At 50.7% G+C, this 15,423-nt stretch overlaps 1 protein-coding gene and 1 long non-coding RNA gene across 3 annotated transcripts; both read left to right on the top strand.

Annotated features, from left to right (window-relative positions):
- Positions 1-533: 533 nt before the first annotated feature.
- On the top strand, positions 534-8,587 carry LOC143824493 (uncharacterized). Of its 2 annotated transcripts, none has more exons than XR_013226784.1 (3): positions 534-850; positions 7,188-7,381; positions 7,820-8,587. It is a non-coding gene; the product is annotated as an uncharacterized LOC143824493 (long non-coding RNA). The 2 variants fall into 2 exon arrangements; XR_013226785.1 differs by having other exon boundaries at positions 8,202-8,587.
- Positions 964-4,448, top strand: B3GALT6 (beta-1,3-galactosyltransferase 6). Its single transcript, XM_077311860.1, has one exon. It carries the CDS (start codon positions 1,174-1,176, stop codon positions 2,212-2,214), a length of 1,041 nt encoding a protein of 346 aa, XP_077167975.1. The 5' UTR covers positions 964-1,173; the 3' UTR covers positions 2,215-4,448.
- Positions 8,588-15,423: the final 6,836 nt, after the last annotated feature.

Genomic DNA, 15,423 nt, shown 5'->3' on the forward strand with positions numbered 1-15,423 from the left:
AGGGCAACCAAGATTCGTTCAAGGCGTGAGCTTCCGAGTGCACGCACTGTTTCAGACACTAGAACAGGGATGGTAAGAGTGCAGATCTAAGGGCAAAGTAAACCAGGAGCAAATGAGCAAACAGCCCCCCCCCCAACATCCCTACTATGCAGTGTGTTAATTCCTTGCTAGAAAATTTGAATCCAAAGGGATGATATTTGATTTGCTTTTCTTGCAAGGGATTAACACACAACGTATTTGTGATGCTGATTACTGTCATGATGGAAGTTCACAGACTGAGGGAGAGTGCTTGCACTCGAAAGCTCACGCCTTGAATAAATCTTTGTTGGTCTTAAAGGTGCCTGACTGGACTCTGATTTAATTTGCTTTCTCCTTATACCTGTACTCTCATGATCCCTGGCGGCCCTGGCGACTTTATTCACTATGGCTGACGTCACCAGGCACCGAAGGGGAGGAGCTAAAAGCGCACCACTCACGGTCCTCGGCCGGGGCTCTGCCCTCAAAGATGGCGCCGCTCCTCGGCTTCACCTGCCCAACCTCAACAGGGCGGCCGCCGAAGGGCGGAGAGAACGGTCACGTGACGTCAGCTTCCCTCCCCCCCCTTTTTCTATTCATTCGCATCTCTTTTCTTTCCCTTCGCCCGAGCAGGGTGGGCGGAGAAGACGGAACTGCGGGAGAGGCTTGCGGGGAAGCCGTGCCCTCTCTTCTTCGCCTTACAGGATTCTTAATATTCCCCCCCCCCTCCCTGGGATGCCGGGGAAGTGGACTGAGGCGAGGGATCCCGCCCGACGACGATGAAACCGCCGCTGAGGGGGGGCGCCTCCTCCGAACGCGGGCTGAGCAAGAAGAGGTGTGTCCCGTCCCGCCACCCGTAGCCCCACGCAGCGCGCCGGGCGGCTTCCCGCCAAAACCTGAGGCGAAGCACGAGGGGGGAGGGGGTGGTCCCTGGGCTCGCGCGCCAGAGGGGGCGGGGCGGGACTAGAAGGGCTAGAGTCGCGTCACGCCCCCTTGAGGAAGAGGGAGGAGTCGAGAGTGGCGATTTGCCCTGTCGAGGGGCACGAGGGCGGGGTTGGGAGACAGACCCGCCCACTAAAGGGGCGGGGCCAGACAGTTGGGAGGAGGCTATAAAAGGCCATCCTGAGGGGACTGCTTGTCCTCCTCTCAGCCACGGTTATGAAGCTTCTCCGCCTCCTTTGCCGCCGCAAGACGGCGCTGGGCCTGGGGGGCCTGCTGCTCTTCGCTGTGGTGCTTCTCTACCTGGCCAAGTGCACCTCGGAAGGCCTCAAGCCCTCCCAAGGGTGGGCCCTGCCTCACCAGCAGCCCCCGGCCCGCCCCGGCAGTGTCGGCGGTCTCCATCCCCCTGCTGTGGCCTTGCCCCCTCCTCCTGAGGAGACGGCTTTCCTGGCCGTGCTGGTGACCAGCGGCCCTAAATATACGGAGAGGCGCAGCATCATCCGCAGCACTTGGTTCTCGGCGGTTGGCCGGGCTCCGCACAGTGACGTTTGGTGCCGCTTCGTGGTGGGCACCGGTGGCTTGAGCGGGGAGGAGCTTCATGCCTTGGAACTGGAGCAGAGCCGTCACCGGGACCTCTTGCTCCTCCCGGACCTTCGTGACTCCTATGAAAATCTGGCCGCCAAGGTCTTGGCTATGTACGCGTGGCTTGACCAGCACCTGGATTTTCGCTTTGTCCTCAAGGCGGACGATGATACGTTTGTACGGCTGGACGTCCTCGTAGAGGAACTGAAAACCAAGGAGCCGCACCGTCTCTACTGGGGTTTCTTCTCGGGGCGGGGCCGCGTGAAATCGGGAGGAAAATGGAAGGAAAACGCGTGGCTCCTTTGTGACTACTACCTGCCTTACGCCCTTGGGGGCGGCTATGTGATCTCAGCAGACCTCGTGCACTATTTGCGCCTCAACCAAGACTATCTCAACGTGTGGCAGAGTGAAGATGTCTCCTTGGGTGCCTGGCTAGCACCCGTGGATGTGAAAAGGATCCATGACCCCCGTTTTGACACAGAGTATAAATCACGAGGCTGCAACAACAAGTACATCGTAACTCATAAACAGGGCATTGAGGACATGTTGGAGAAACATCAGACGCTGGCCAAAGAAGGGAAGCTCTGTAAAGAGGAGGTTAAACTCAGACTGTCTTATATATATGACTGGAGTGTGCCTCCTTCACAATGCTGTCAAAGGAAAGATGGCATCCCTTGAAGACTGTGTGAGAGACAGGAGAGACAATAAGATGGGGGTGGAGATGAATGTGCATCACATGGAAATACTTCCCCCTGCAGCCACAGGATTTATCAGGACCATCTTACACAGGGACCTGCCTCACCCTATGACAGAGTCTGTCTAAAGCTACACAAGATGTCCAAGAAGAGCACTGAGCAACGTTTGTTTACAAAGATTATGGGACCTAGAACCAACTTCTTGCATCACAGGAAACTTAATTAAAAAAAAAAACAGAACAAAAACCCTGAATTACTGATATAAGAGACTGCTATAATACTAGAACTGCAAGAGGGGTGGGGCGATAATGGGGCAGGTGTTTTGATTTTTCCTTTAGAAGGATAAATCCATTTTAGCCAAGCACACTGGCAAATTTAGAATTATAAGGATAATAATGGAGGAACAAATCTGTTAACAGTGTGGTCCATGAGGCTGTTTTTGAATGTGGGAACCATGTCTGTAATTGGTTATTGTATGCCTTTGTTACGGTGTATTAGAGACGGGAAATGTCTGTTCTCACAGTAAGATGTTCAAATAATTTTAAATGCATATTGTTCTTAGACGGCGCTGCTAAGTTGTGTCCCTGCAAAGGATTTTGCTTTACACTGTTTATTGTATGCCTAAATGATCTGCCAGCTATTAGAAAGGGAGGAAACCTTTATCCTATACAAACCAGTGGCAGTTCTTTCAGTGTGGTACAGTTAGCTCTTGAAAAGAGGGTACAGCAATCAATTATTCTAACCTAGTCTTGCCGGAATGGATAAAGTGTCACCAAATTGCCCCAGAAACTTGTTTTTGGAAGTTTGGATTATTATTATTAATTATATATAGGTTGTTTTTCTTGTGAATATTTTATTTTCTTGAGATTTCTAGCGATTGAAAATTTCTAGAAATTGTGAAGCCACAGAGGGGAAATGAATTTCTTCCAGGAAAAAAAAAGCTGTTTTTTTTCTCTCAGACCTTCACATCTCTAGTCATAACTACCAACTTGGTGTTACTAGATGCCTTTATTATAACTTTTATTATAAGTAATGTCCATTTTTGTTCCAAGAAATGACCCAAGGTCAGGTAGATCTATAAGGATTTTCCTATTAATCCTGAGAAGCTGAGTTCAGAACTGCAAGAAAAACGTCAGTTTTGAGAGGCCTGGCATTTTGCGAAAGTTTTTTCAAGGCCAAATTGTGTCCTTTTTAATGACCTGAGGAGTGTGCAGCTTGTGCATAACCTTAGTCCTCAAAGTGTTCTTGTGGAGTCATGAGATGGCCTTTTATGTGGAGTCATGAAACACCGTATGCCCGGACTGGGGCATGAGAGTTTTGTAATACACCCAAGAGTGCTGTTCCAAATAATTCTGGAGTCAGAAAAAATGGCAGATGTATGTAAACCCATTTAATTACCCTGGGGTTTGGTGGAGGGAATTCTTTGCACAGTGTGAGCCTTACTGGGATGGTGGCGTTGGTGGAGTCCAACTTGAGATCTCCGTGGTACAGGAGAGCCAACAGTTTTCCAGGGTCTTACCTAACACCTGATCTGCTTACTGGAGGTGTCACCTGGGAGATGCCCTGCTCGTGAGCCATGACCCACTGCCCTCATATCTTTCAGGCTTCCTAAATCTTTGACTTTTAAGCAACAACTGAAAGAATCTTTGGACCGGAGTTGATTCCTTCTTATTCTGAGGAACAGAAATGAATCACTGTGTGCATCTGTGTGCTCTTGATGCACCCTTCAGATACCATCTTCCTGTGGTATTTAGATCTACCCCCCCTGCAAAAAAACAACCACCCTCCTTCATCCTTGTTATAAGGACTGCCAAGCCCATTTTGTGACCAACAAGCCAATTGTAACTGATGAGCCACGGCAGGTGTTTGTAAACTCCCAGCTTGTGCAATTCCCGGCAAGCAGCCAAAAATAGGTTTGATCAAGTCCCTCGATGGCTTGCCGTTGTGTTCCCAGCAGGTCGCCAGTTAGAAAAGTTTTGCTCGACTAAATTGCTTTTAGGAGGAGTTGGGGAAATACTGAAAGCCAGTCTCCTTTTGAGGGAACTAGTATTGTATGTAAAAATCTTTGTGTTTACAGTGGTGATTATTTATTTATAAATATTGTAAATGTACAGTGTATAATTGCAAGCCTGGAAACGTCCAAGTGTCACAGCAATTTTAAATTATTTAAGAGAAGTGCGTCAAAGCTTATCATCAGTATTATACTTTTGAAATGCCTTTTTCTGCTGTGCAGTTTATCATTTACATTCTCCGGGTATGAATTTGAATCCCAAACCCCGCTGCATGTTCTTCTGAAGCTTGTAAAAAGAATGTAAAAACCTCCCTTTTGCAGAAATTCTGCAAGTTACTTGTGTTGAAATCCCTATTTGTTTTAAGCAAAGAGTTGTTTCCCCTCCTGGTCTCAGACCTCCTCCATAGTGATGGGATTTGAAGCTTCAGGAGAAAAGGGAAATTTCCAAATTAAATGGTCTCTTGAACCAAACAATACAGCATGGGGGTAACTGACCAGGGAGAAAGTTCTTGGGAGTTGTATCTTTGGGTTCCAGCCAGAAGTCATACACTCCTATTGAGTGGCTGTGCTTTATTGATTAGTAGAAGATAGAAGATACCTTAAAGATAAAAAGGGACAAAATTAAAGTGATTTTTTTTTTTGGGGGGGTGGAATTCCAAGGAGAAACAAAGACCTAAAGATTATATCCGGTTAGGCATTGATCTCTGTGGATTGGCATTGCAGTCTTAGGCAAGTAAGGAAGTAAAACAGAAGACACGAGAGACTGTGAAGGAAGGGAGGGGAAGAGGATGGAGCAATTATTTAAGCGGTGACACTTCCTGCTTTGAGGACACCCCAAGAAGCTGAAGTGGGCTTTTTTGGTACTTTGGGGAGACTCACTAATTAAGCAGGAAGCATTTTTATCTGCAGTTAAACACACCCCTGGTTTGTATGCAGTTTAATAATGCATGGCCATTATTCTGAATTAAAGCGTGCTTCCGTTTCCGAGCTGTAAGACATCTTCGAAGGTCTGTATTCTCGACATGTGCCTCCGGCCGCTATTGAGCTTTCAGGAAGATCAATCCACATTTTTCTTCATTATCCGGCAAGCTGAAAGAGCGGCCATAGTAAAGGCTTCTCGGCCTGCCTTGAACCAGCATCGTGCCAAGATGGCTACAGATTGCAAAGTTTATTCAAAGGGAGGAAGAAGATGAGAAAGCCTGACTGTGCAGGAATTTGACCCCTCATTAAAAAAAAAAAAAAAAAAGCAAAATCTTTTTCCCGGTGGACATTTGGGGTCAGACCATGGAATAGACAGAAACGGGAAATGTTGGTCCCTTTAAACTACCTCATGCCTGCATGGCCGAATTGTGCCCGAATTGCAGTTTGGTAAATTATCCAAGACTGACTTGGGCAGTTCAACTAAAGGGGAAGTGCGATTCGTTTCAAAGCATCCAGATACTTCTTGGGCCATCTGAGACGGGCCACACATTGTAGCTACAGGTTTCCCTGCAAGGGAAGGTAATTTAGAGGGTTTAGAAGGAAGCTTGAAGCAAACACACAAGCAGCTATCTGGGCTCCCGGGGTCCAGAGGCCAGGCTTTCGATCAAACCGATGTCATCCCAGTGTCCTTGTTTTGGTGGCTGGTAAAACTTTCGATCGACATCTTTCTGCAGGGCAGATAAATCTGGCTGCTCTGTGGGACTCTGGTGGCATTCCCCTGGCCTCGTTCGCAGTCCTGGAGAGCTCAGCTTTGCTGGGAATGCTCACATACAGACGCAGCAGCCTTACATCAAGCCAGCCGGCTGAACTATTATCTATCTACTCTGAGAAGCCGCACCTCTCCAGCATCTGCGACAGAAAGGGCTTCCCCCAAACAGCTCTTCTTCTCTTTATGGTTAATGGCTTTTTAAAAACAAAGGTGGTGTGTGTGTGTGTGGGGGGGGGGGGTGTATGGGGGTGTCACAGCCCTCCCTAGCCCCAGTTAGCAAAACGCTCCAAGACCCCGCTTCTGCAGGGAGCATAAAGACGCACCCTTCCGAATCGACCTGACCTAATTAGACAAGATGGATCCGACGTTCGGTGGGCTCCTCCATCTGTATTAAGTATTTATAATCGCAGGCGGATTTGCAGGAGCACGGCCAGGGTGATGAATAGCAGGCTGATAAATAAAAGGGGGCGTGGGGGAGGAGTCTCCCTCTCCCCCTCTCCCCAAGTGTGTGCATTATTAATCCAGAAGTACTTTCCTGCCTAAATATCACCACCCCCCCCCAGCATCCTGGCCAAGGAGCAACTTGGAAGGGAGCGTTCTGTGTGTGTCCGGCCCCTCAGACCGGGGGCAGAGCTTCAAGGGACAGCCAAACCCCAAAAGAACTGGATCTGGTAGAAGGGGTTAAGCCGCCAGGGCCAGGTCTGGGGTCCCCAACGCCTTGGGCACCATGGCAATGCTGATGCCTTTTTCGATCCCTACCAAACATTTTAGAGGCCGGTGTGGCTCTTCCCCAGCAGGCCTCCTGATTGGCTTTTGGAGCGCTGATTGACTGTGCAGATTAAAAGAACGTTGTTTTAGCGACAACCACAATGGCCCCTTCCAGGGGCGAGAGGAGACCTCGAAGACGGCAGCCACAACTAAGGTTGGAACGGCCGATTCAGACGCCGCCACACACAAGCTTAGCCACAGCCCACGAGGGTCCTTAACTCCGAGCAAGGGGGACCAATGGCACGATTCAGTGAAAGGTAGTTTGGTGGGAGGGGGCAAGGGGCTTCCGCCTCCCGCTCAGTTCTCCTTGCTAATGAGACTCTAATGAGCATAGCAGATATTAAAGAATCGTAATGCCCTTTGCACAATAGGAGACAATGAGAAGCGCGCCATTGGGCCGGCCTCGTTCCCCGCGCAGTGATGAATTTTAATGGCGCACTTCCTTTCCCCCCCCCGCTTTGTTTTCACAAACCGGCCCGCGACCCAGGGTTTTTCGGAGACACGCAAACGCAATGTAACATACACCAGAACACCCCGGATAATATCTCCCCAAGCCGACTGCATCTCTGCAAGCCATCTCTCTGCGACTCCAGGGCTGAGGAAACATGCGAGTGGAAAATAAACACCTTCCTTTTCTTTTCCACATTTGGACATGGATGAAAGCACCTTCCACTCCTCAAGGTATCTGTGCAACTTCTATCCCCTCCCCCCATTTCCCCCCCCCCCCTTCAAAGACCGAGGTGAAAGGAAGGCTAAGGGAGTCGGTTTTCCAAATCTCCCCACCACATCTCCTTTCTGGTTTTAGCCTGTGTCTCTGTTTTCTGGGTTGTGTGTTTTTTAAGTTTGTGAGGAGGCACAAATGCATTATGCATGAGTGGGCCCCCCCTCTCCCCTAGGCTTCAGATCTGGCGGGTGGTCCGTTCACGGGCTGCGTCCTTCCTGTTTCGGATGCCAGCCTGGAGCCAATGAGAAACGGCTGCTCCGCCTGGCCTTCTGCCCACACTAAGCCTCCTCGTCGACGGCAACCGGATATCGTCACCTCCTGAATGAAGACAAGTCCCAGCTTTTCCAAACTGCAAAGACAAACTGTAACATAAGTTAATATTCTTTTCACTGCAGTTAGCATACCTCTTGGATGATACAAGGTAAGACGCCGCTGTGGCCAGGAGGCACCTCTGCAGCACCTGGACAGCTCCAGGCAAATCTCCACCAACCTTTGCTTTGCAACGGAGGCCACAGTGAGGCCTTTATATACTCTGAGGGGCATGACTGAAATTTGCAAGAGCTCCACCCCCTATGCTGATGACACTATTTATTTAAAGGGACAGGGCTCTGGTATACAATGAGGAACGTACCACTGGTTATCCTCAGTTTAGGAGTCTGCTAGTGAACCTATTAACTTTTGACAACTAGTGAGTACCTGGACTCCTTGCTAGAAAGAGCTAATGTTGGTCTGGAAGGCTTTTCCCTCCCATGGCACTCTTAATTCTTACATTTGTAGACAACCATTCTTCAACGAGCTCAGAGAGACTTCCCTGGTTCTCCTCTCATGTGTTCTTTCCTCCCAACAACCCTGCGAGGCAGGCCAGGCTGAGAAAGAGCAACCAGCCCAAGATCACCGGGGATTTGAAGCCGCTGCCCTGGCAGTTTGGTTATGGCACCACGGCAACTTAATGACACTTTCCACCTCTGGTTTGTTGGACTGACGCTTTGGGATTTCTTCCGATCCAAAGACCCTTGTCTTCCGCCCGGTTCTGAACGCAAACTCCTTGTGCGCAGGCTCCTATGGAATGAATGGAGCTTGCTCGTTCCTTTGGAATGAATGGTGCCTGCTTGTGAGCGTTAAGCTTTCGAAGAGCCGAACTACCCACAGCGTGTAAGTCAATAAGAAACCATCGTTACGCCAAGCCCCCCCCTCCATGCGCTCGGAGGGCAGCGTCTGCAGAGATTGTCAGGAACATTATACCATTTACAAGATCCGCACTCCGTTTACTTTAATAATTCAGCGGAAGATTAAAATTTAATTCCGTTCCCCTCGCAAGCCGCCTGCCGAGCTGGGAGCTGCGTTTATTCATTAATCTGAAAATTATTATTGGTTTTAATTAAACACACAGCCATCCTTTCATTGCGGAGGGAGGGAGTGAGCGGAGGGCCCGGTGTCAGTGTTGTGCCGCTGTGATGAATGAAGCAATTGTCAGGGATAACCTGATTAATGTGCGGCCAGGAAGGAAGGAGGCAGGGGGAGGGGGGGGGACGCCTTAGCGGGGCTCGGAGCAGCCCTAGAAAGTCAACAGGACGGGTCACGAGGACCTTGATCAGAGCAGTTTGAGTCCGAAATCCTGTTTCCTACAGTGGGCAGCTGGGTAGCCCAAGGAGGCTGCATCAGCAGAGGCGTCACGTGAAAACCACAAGGTGTCATAGTCCTCCTGGGTGCCGCGTCTCCAGCCACACCTGGAGTCCTGTGTGCTTAACCCTGATGCTTTAGGCCGATCCTGCATTGAACAGGGGGTTGACAAGATGGCCTGCATGGCCCCTTTCTGACTCTGTATAAAAGGGACAGAGAATCATAGAATCATAGAATCCTAGAGTTGGAAGGGGCCATACCAACCCCCTACTCAACGCAGGATTAGCCCTAAGCATCCTAAGTGTGTATCCAACCTTTGCTTGAAGACTGCCAGTGAGGGGGAGCTCACCACCTCCTTAGTACTGAGGTACTGAGGTAGACAGAGGTACTGTCACCTCCCACTGTTCTCCAGAAGTACGTTGCTTCTGAACATGGAGGTTCCATTTAGCCCTTTGACGGCAAAACGAAACCTGAAAGGCACGGCACATATTTCATTCTTGGATTTTGCACGGGCCAGCAGGCCCCCTCCTCCTCCGTCCTGTAGCCCGCCCATGGTTAATTTGATTTCAGAAAGTTTTTGCAAAGGCCTCCTGGCCTTTCCGTTCCCAAAGAGCTCCCTGGCTCCCGGCGACGTTGGCGGATGAAGCGCTAGGCCAGCGATGTGACCACGGCCCGATCAGAATACATACAGAGCAGGTTCCTGGGGCCAGAGATGAAGTTTATGGGATGTGAAGAGCAGCGGGGAGAAGGGACTCCTAACAACGGAGATCTTGTTTCCTAGAAATAACAGATCGTCCAAGGAGGGTAATAGCGGCCGTCTTGGTAATAGCCGCTGATAAGATCGGCTTGTGGTTGATGTTCCCACTCAGGCCCAGACGCCGGGGCTGGAGACACCACAAATAAATTGTTAAAACCTGAGACAAATTAAGTGCCTCGGTCAAAGAGGCTGACAAGTTCCCCTCCCTTTCGCCTTATCTTATCCATATAGAGTAAGGGAATACTGGGGGCAAACTCGTTCACCCTCCACCCCGCTGAAGCCGGCTCTGTCCCAAATATCGGGGTCACTGGCAAAGAGAAGGAGACGTCTGCCTCTAGGGGCAAACCAGAGATGCTGGCATAGGGATGAATGCTAATGGAGCGGAAAGATTGCCTTGTTTGATATGTTACACAGGGCTTTGTGGTTCCCTCACTTTCCTGAGAGAGAGAGGTTTTGGGAGGGACCCGAGGGAAAGGCTGCCCAGTTCTCTCCACTGCTATGTATTGCAAAAACGGTTGCACTTTTTCCGTCTTCAGTCTAAGCCAGGGGTAGTCAAACTGCGGCCCTCCAGATGTCCATGGACTACAGTTCCCAGGAGCCCCTGCCAGCATTCGCTGGCAGGGGCTCTTGGGAACTGTAGTCCATGGACATCTGGAGGGCTGCAGTTTGACTACCCCTGGTCTAACCTGTTCCATTCCAGCCAGCATCCCTCCAATGGGAATAGTTGTCGTGGTCAGTCCTCTCTAGGGATTTCCAGAAGCTTTATGGTTATACCTGGAAGTGACGTCATGCTGTTACCAAGGACTGCCTCCACCTGTGCCCCTCCCCAGTTTCCTGGTTACCAGGCCTAGCAACTGAAGACCACACGCTCCTACTGCTGTGACTTAAAGTTGCCAGCTCTGTTTTTTTTTTTTTAATCATTTATTAATTGAATTTGTATACCGCCGTTCCCTATCGGGCTCACGGCGGTTTACACAGTAAAAGAATGAAAGACAGTAAAAACCCCATAAAGGTAAAGGTAAAGGTATCCCCTGTGCAAGCACCGAGACATGTCTGACCCTTGGGGTGACGCCATCTAGTGTTTTCATGGCAGACTCAATACAGGGTGGTTTGCCAGTGCCTTCCCCAGTCATTACCATTTACCCCCCAGCAAGCTGGGTACTCATTTTACCGACCTCGGAAGGATGGAAGGCTGAGTCGACCTTGAGCCGGCTGCTGGGATTGAACTCCCAGCCTTATGGGCAAAGCTTTCAGATGGCTGCCTTACCACTCTGCGCCACAAGAGGCTCAAAACCCCCATAATTGCCCTTAATTATTAAACAATAAGACGGCAGGTGAAAAAAAACCCACTAAGAACTCATCCCTTCAGTCGGTTGGCATCCCTCCTGCAACTAGGCCTCAGCCGAGCGGACTGCACGCTTGCAGGTCTTGGCTGCTCATTTAAACAAGCAACGAATCCTAACTCTCCAACTGTTCCTCATCAATTGAAGTTGTGTGTGTGTGTGTGTCGGGGGGAACACGAATCGAGAAGAATCAACAATGGACGTTTAATCACTTCCAAATCAAAACCCTGGCAGCGCTCGCCCGTCTCCGCCCTGCCCTGGGCTGCCCCCACATGCGATAGTTGCGCTAAACATCCATGATAAATGGGAGATGACATCACCGTGGCAGGCCGCGCATCAGGAAGACATCCCATCGCTTCTTCTGCCCCCGGTTCCCTCCTGCCCTGGTCCTGCTGGATCCCCATTTCTGCTTTCCTGACCGCTTCTTGACTGCTTCGTTCCTCTCCTAACCACTGGATTCCACACCCGGAGCCCACCTTGGTACCCAGGATGTGGTTTGGAAGCCCACCGGCTTCTGAAGCTAGGCAGGTCTCCGTCCAGGCAGGGCTTACGAAAGGAGAGCACCAGGGAGGAGGAAATTCCCTTACGCACAAACAAATGGGGGCTTTAAACAGGTGGTCCTGGAGGATCCAGATGTTTTGATTGTATCGGCTAGCCCAGGGGTAGTCAACCTGTGGTCCTCCAGATGTTCATGGACTACAATCCCCATGAGCCCCTGCCAGCGGCAGGGGCTCATGGGAATTGTAGTCCATGAACATCTGGAGGGCCACAGGTTGACTACTCCTGGGCTAGAGGACCTCCATGGACCTCTTCCCAGATCCCCACCTTCATCTCTCCGTTTGTCTGTCTGGGAAGTTTTTAATCCCCTCTTTCTTCCAAAGAGCTCCTAGCCCCCTCTTTTGTCCTCACAACACCCCTTCAAGGTAGGGGAGGCTGAGAAACAAAGAGTAGCTCAAGGCCATGGGGGGGAGGACGTAGCAGATCAGGGAATGTCTCCTCTGGAGCAGCTTCCTTCTCCATCCATGTGATCCCGGGCAGGCCGGGGCTTTGACGGCAAGTGCAGATGCTGGAGGCATCCCTTCCCTGCCAGTTGGAGCCCGTTGTGTAATTCCGATTTTCTCTAAGCAAACACAGGAAACACCACCCCCACCACCTCCTTTCCATGTAATCAGCGTCTGTTTATGCCTCTCCTTTCATGTCTGGCCGCTGGCTTCGTGTTTCCTTCTGGTCATCAAAGGCCAGTTCGCCCCCTTGGCTTTTGTCAGCTAAATGGGCTGTAACAGAGACTGCAAACAAAGAAATCGATGACGTCTGGGTTGATTTTCGGGGCACCAGTTCTGTCCCCCCCCTCACACACACACACACACACACGCCACCCTTCCTTCAGTGTAATTTATCATCACGGAGAATCCAACATGGGTTTCAGATTGGGGTTCCCCCCCCCCCCCCATCTGCTGTTTCAGAAGAAGAAAAGAGGAATGTTGGACTCCTTTGCAAAATGATAGACCATCCCGGTTTAGAGGCAGAGTACCCCCGAATGCCAGTTGGCCGGGGGGCAAAGATCCGGGTAGGAACGTTGCCTCCGTGCCCTGCTTGTGGAATTCGTGCAGACGCCTGGCTCGTCGAGGCTGGAAGCAGGATGCTGGGACGGATCCAGCTGTTCTGATCCAGCGGGGCTCTTCTTACGTTCCTAGCATTGCTTGCCTGGAGTAATATTTCGAGACCAGCCGTTCCCAAAACGGGATGCCAGAGCACGTTAGTGAGCCGGGACAGCATGATTTCTGTGTGCCCAAAGTCCTTGCCTGCAAAGAGTCTGCCCGCTGCATCTCTTTGTGAGTTACTGCTCAGGACTCCCATTGTTCGGGTGTCCTTGGCGGCCGCATCTCTCCCTCTGTGATGTCTCAGAGACTGGCGGTCTCTTTCCAATGGGCAGGCACATTCAGATCATTGGCATGCGTGGGGAAACCCCGGGGGGAAGTTGTAAGAGAGAAACCCAGATCTCTGTTTTCATAAGGAAATTCTGATTCAGGGGAAATAGCTCTTCGATTCACGCCTAGCGTCCTCCACAGGAAGATTCCCACGGTCCAGCCTGCACGACCCCGTGCTTCCTTCCGACCTGGCCGGGGTCCTTTGACGAACAAAGCAACAGCCTCACTGCAAGGCTCTTGCAAATCCAGCGTCCAGCAGACGGCAGCGCCTGACGCCAGCTTCGGCTCCGCTTTGCGGCTCGATCCTGGCTCCACGGCTTAGTTCAAACATGTTATTAGGAAAGGGCTACCGTAGGAGTCTTCCTTCCAACCCACACACATTTCAGGCGGCTGGCAGGGTCGCCTTCCTGGATCAGGCCAAGGGGCCGTCTCCAGCCCGCACGTCAACAGAGGCCTTTGGGGGGCTCACCCGCAGGGGAGAAACAGGATGGGCTCTCAGCGGCCGTTCCCCTCCAGATCGAGGGCGTTCAGAGATGGACTCCCCCTGAAATGGAGCCAGTGGGGTGGAGTGGTTAGAGCAGGGGTAGTCAAACTGCGGCCCTCCAGATGTCCATGGACTACAATTCCCAGGAGCCCTGGGAATTGTAGTCCATGGACATCTGGAGGGCCGCAGTTTGACTACCCCTGGGTTGGAGCAAGCTTCCTCCACCAGGGCTTCGTGGTTTCCCAAATGGGTGGGGATCGGGTGATAGGGCCACTTCCTATGGTCATGTCGGCCCACTCCCATCTCCCCAAATGGCCAGTGATGGGCTTGGAGGGGGTCCTGGGTGGGCATGAACACAGCTCTGCTTCCCGACCGTATTCTTCATGATTCCGCCGCTTCTGGGGTTTCTCGAAGGATGAAGAATGTTTCAGGGGTTTCTCCAGGGTAAAAAAGTTGAGAAGGGCTGGGTTAGGCTCTGAGAGGCCCGGGTTCGAATCTCCACTCTGCTGTGAAAGATTGCTTGGTGACCTTGGGCCATTCTCAGCCTAACCTCTTTCGGAGGGTTGTTGTGGCAAGCATAAAATAGAAGAGAGGAGAAGGAGAATTTGCTTTAGATTCCCTCCATGGAGAAAGCCCAGGGCATGAATGGAGTCAGTAAATAAATATTAAGCAAAGAAGAAGAGCTGTTTTTTATACCCCGTTTTTCACTGTCCGGAGTCCTGAAGCAGCTTGCAATTACATTCCCTTCCTCTCCCCACACCATACCCTGTGGGGTGGGTGGGGCTGAGAGAGCTCTAAGAGAACTGCTCTTTGAGAACAGCTCTGCGAGAACTGTGATGACCCCGAGGTCACCAGCTGACTGCCTGCGGAGAATCAAACCCGTCTTACGGTAACAGCCCCAAAGTCCATCTAATCATAAACCAAGAGCATTTGGACACCACAGAGAGGCTGAAGATGGGAGAGAGAGGTTGCAAAAGTGAGGAACTGCAATGTAAAAGCTAATTCGCCAAACCAACAGCAAGGCATTCCCAGATTGTGTCATTTTGTGGAAAGGTGGTCTGCACTGACTTCAGTCAAGCACAAAATTTTATAAGGGAAAGGACTCAGGGTGGTAGGCCAGCCTCGGACAACAGAGGGCGCTGGCATGTTTTCAAATAGAGACCGTCTAAAATCGACCTGGGTTCTGCCTGTCCGCTTTTGCAAACAATGCAGAATGTTCTTGCAGGTTAGGGATGATTTTGAACTTCACAGGCTGTCCCTTTTCATGCGGCGTTTCCGTTTTCAATTTTGCTTCGCACGAATTTTGAACCCCACGAATTTTCGTTTTCTTACAATCTGGTTTCGTCCCATGAGTTTCTCCTGTAAAACATGCCCCTTTCCTCAAGCGCTATACCGCAATACACACGTGACGTAATATTTTAAAGTAGAAATGTCATCTTTAAAAGCACAAAGTGTGGTACAAATCGGGCAATCGATTCATTGACGTTCGCTTTGGACCAATCACCCTTCCGCGACTTAGCCCACCTTGCAGGGTTGTTCTGGGGAGAAAATGGTGGAAGGGGAGAATTGCTCTGAGCTCCTGTATGCTTAGGTAGCTCGCTGCAACATGTTTCGGATGTTTTGCTTGAAAATCCCATGCACCAGGCAACAGAGTCACTATGCATGAGTGAGGCCACACACGTCTCTTAACTCCTGGGAAGGAAGGCCATCAGCGGTAGATCAAGGGCAGGCCAGCAAAACTAATTCTTCATACGACAAGCACTGGTTTGTGGAATCGGCAGTTTGAGGATGACTCCGAAAAAGAAACTAGAAAAGTTCAAGGGAGCAAGATCGACTAAGATCGCTAAATGGAGCCTCCATGTTCAGA

Source organism: Paroedura picta, chromosome 15 (assembly GCF_049243985.1).
Source record: "Paroedura picta isolate Pp20150507F chromosome 15, Ppicta_v3.0, whole genome shotgun sequence".
Classification (NCBI taxonomy): Eukaryota; Metazoa; Chordata; class Lepidosauria; order Squamata; family Gekkonidae; genus Paroedura; species Paroedura picta.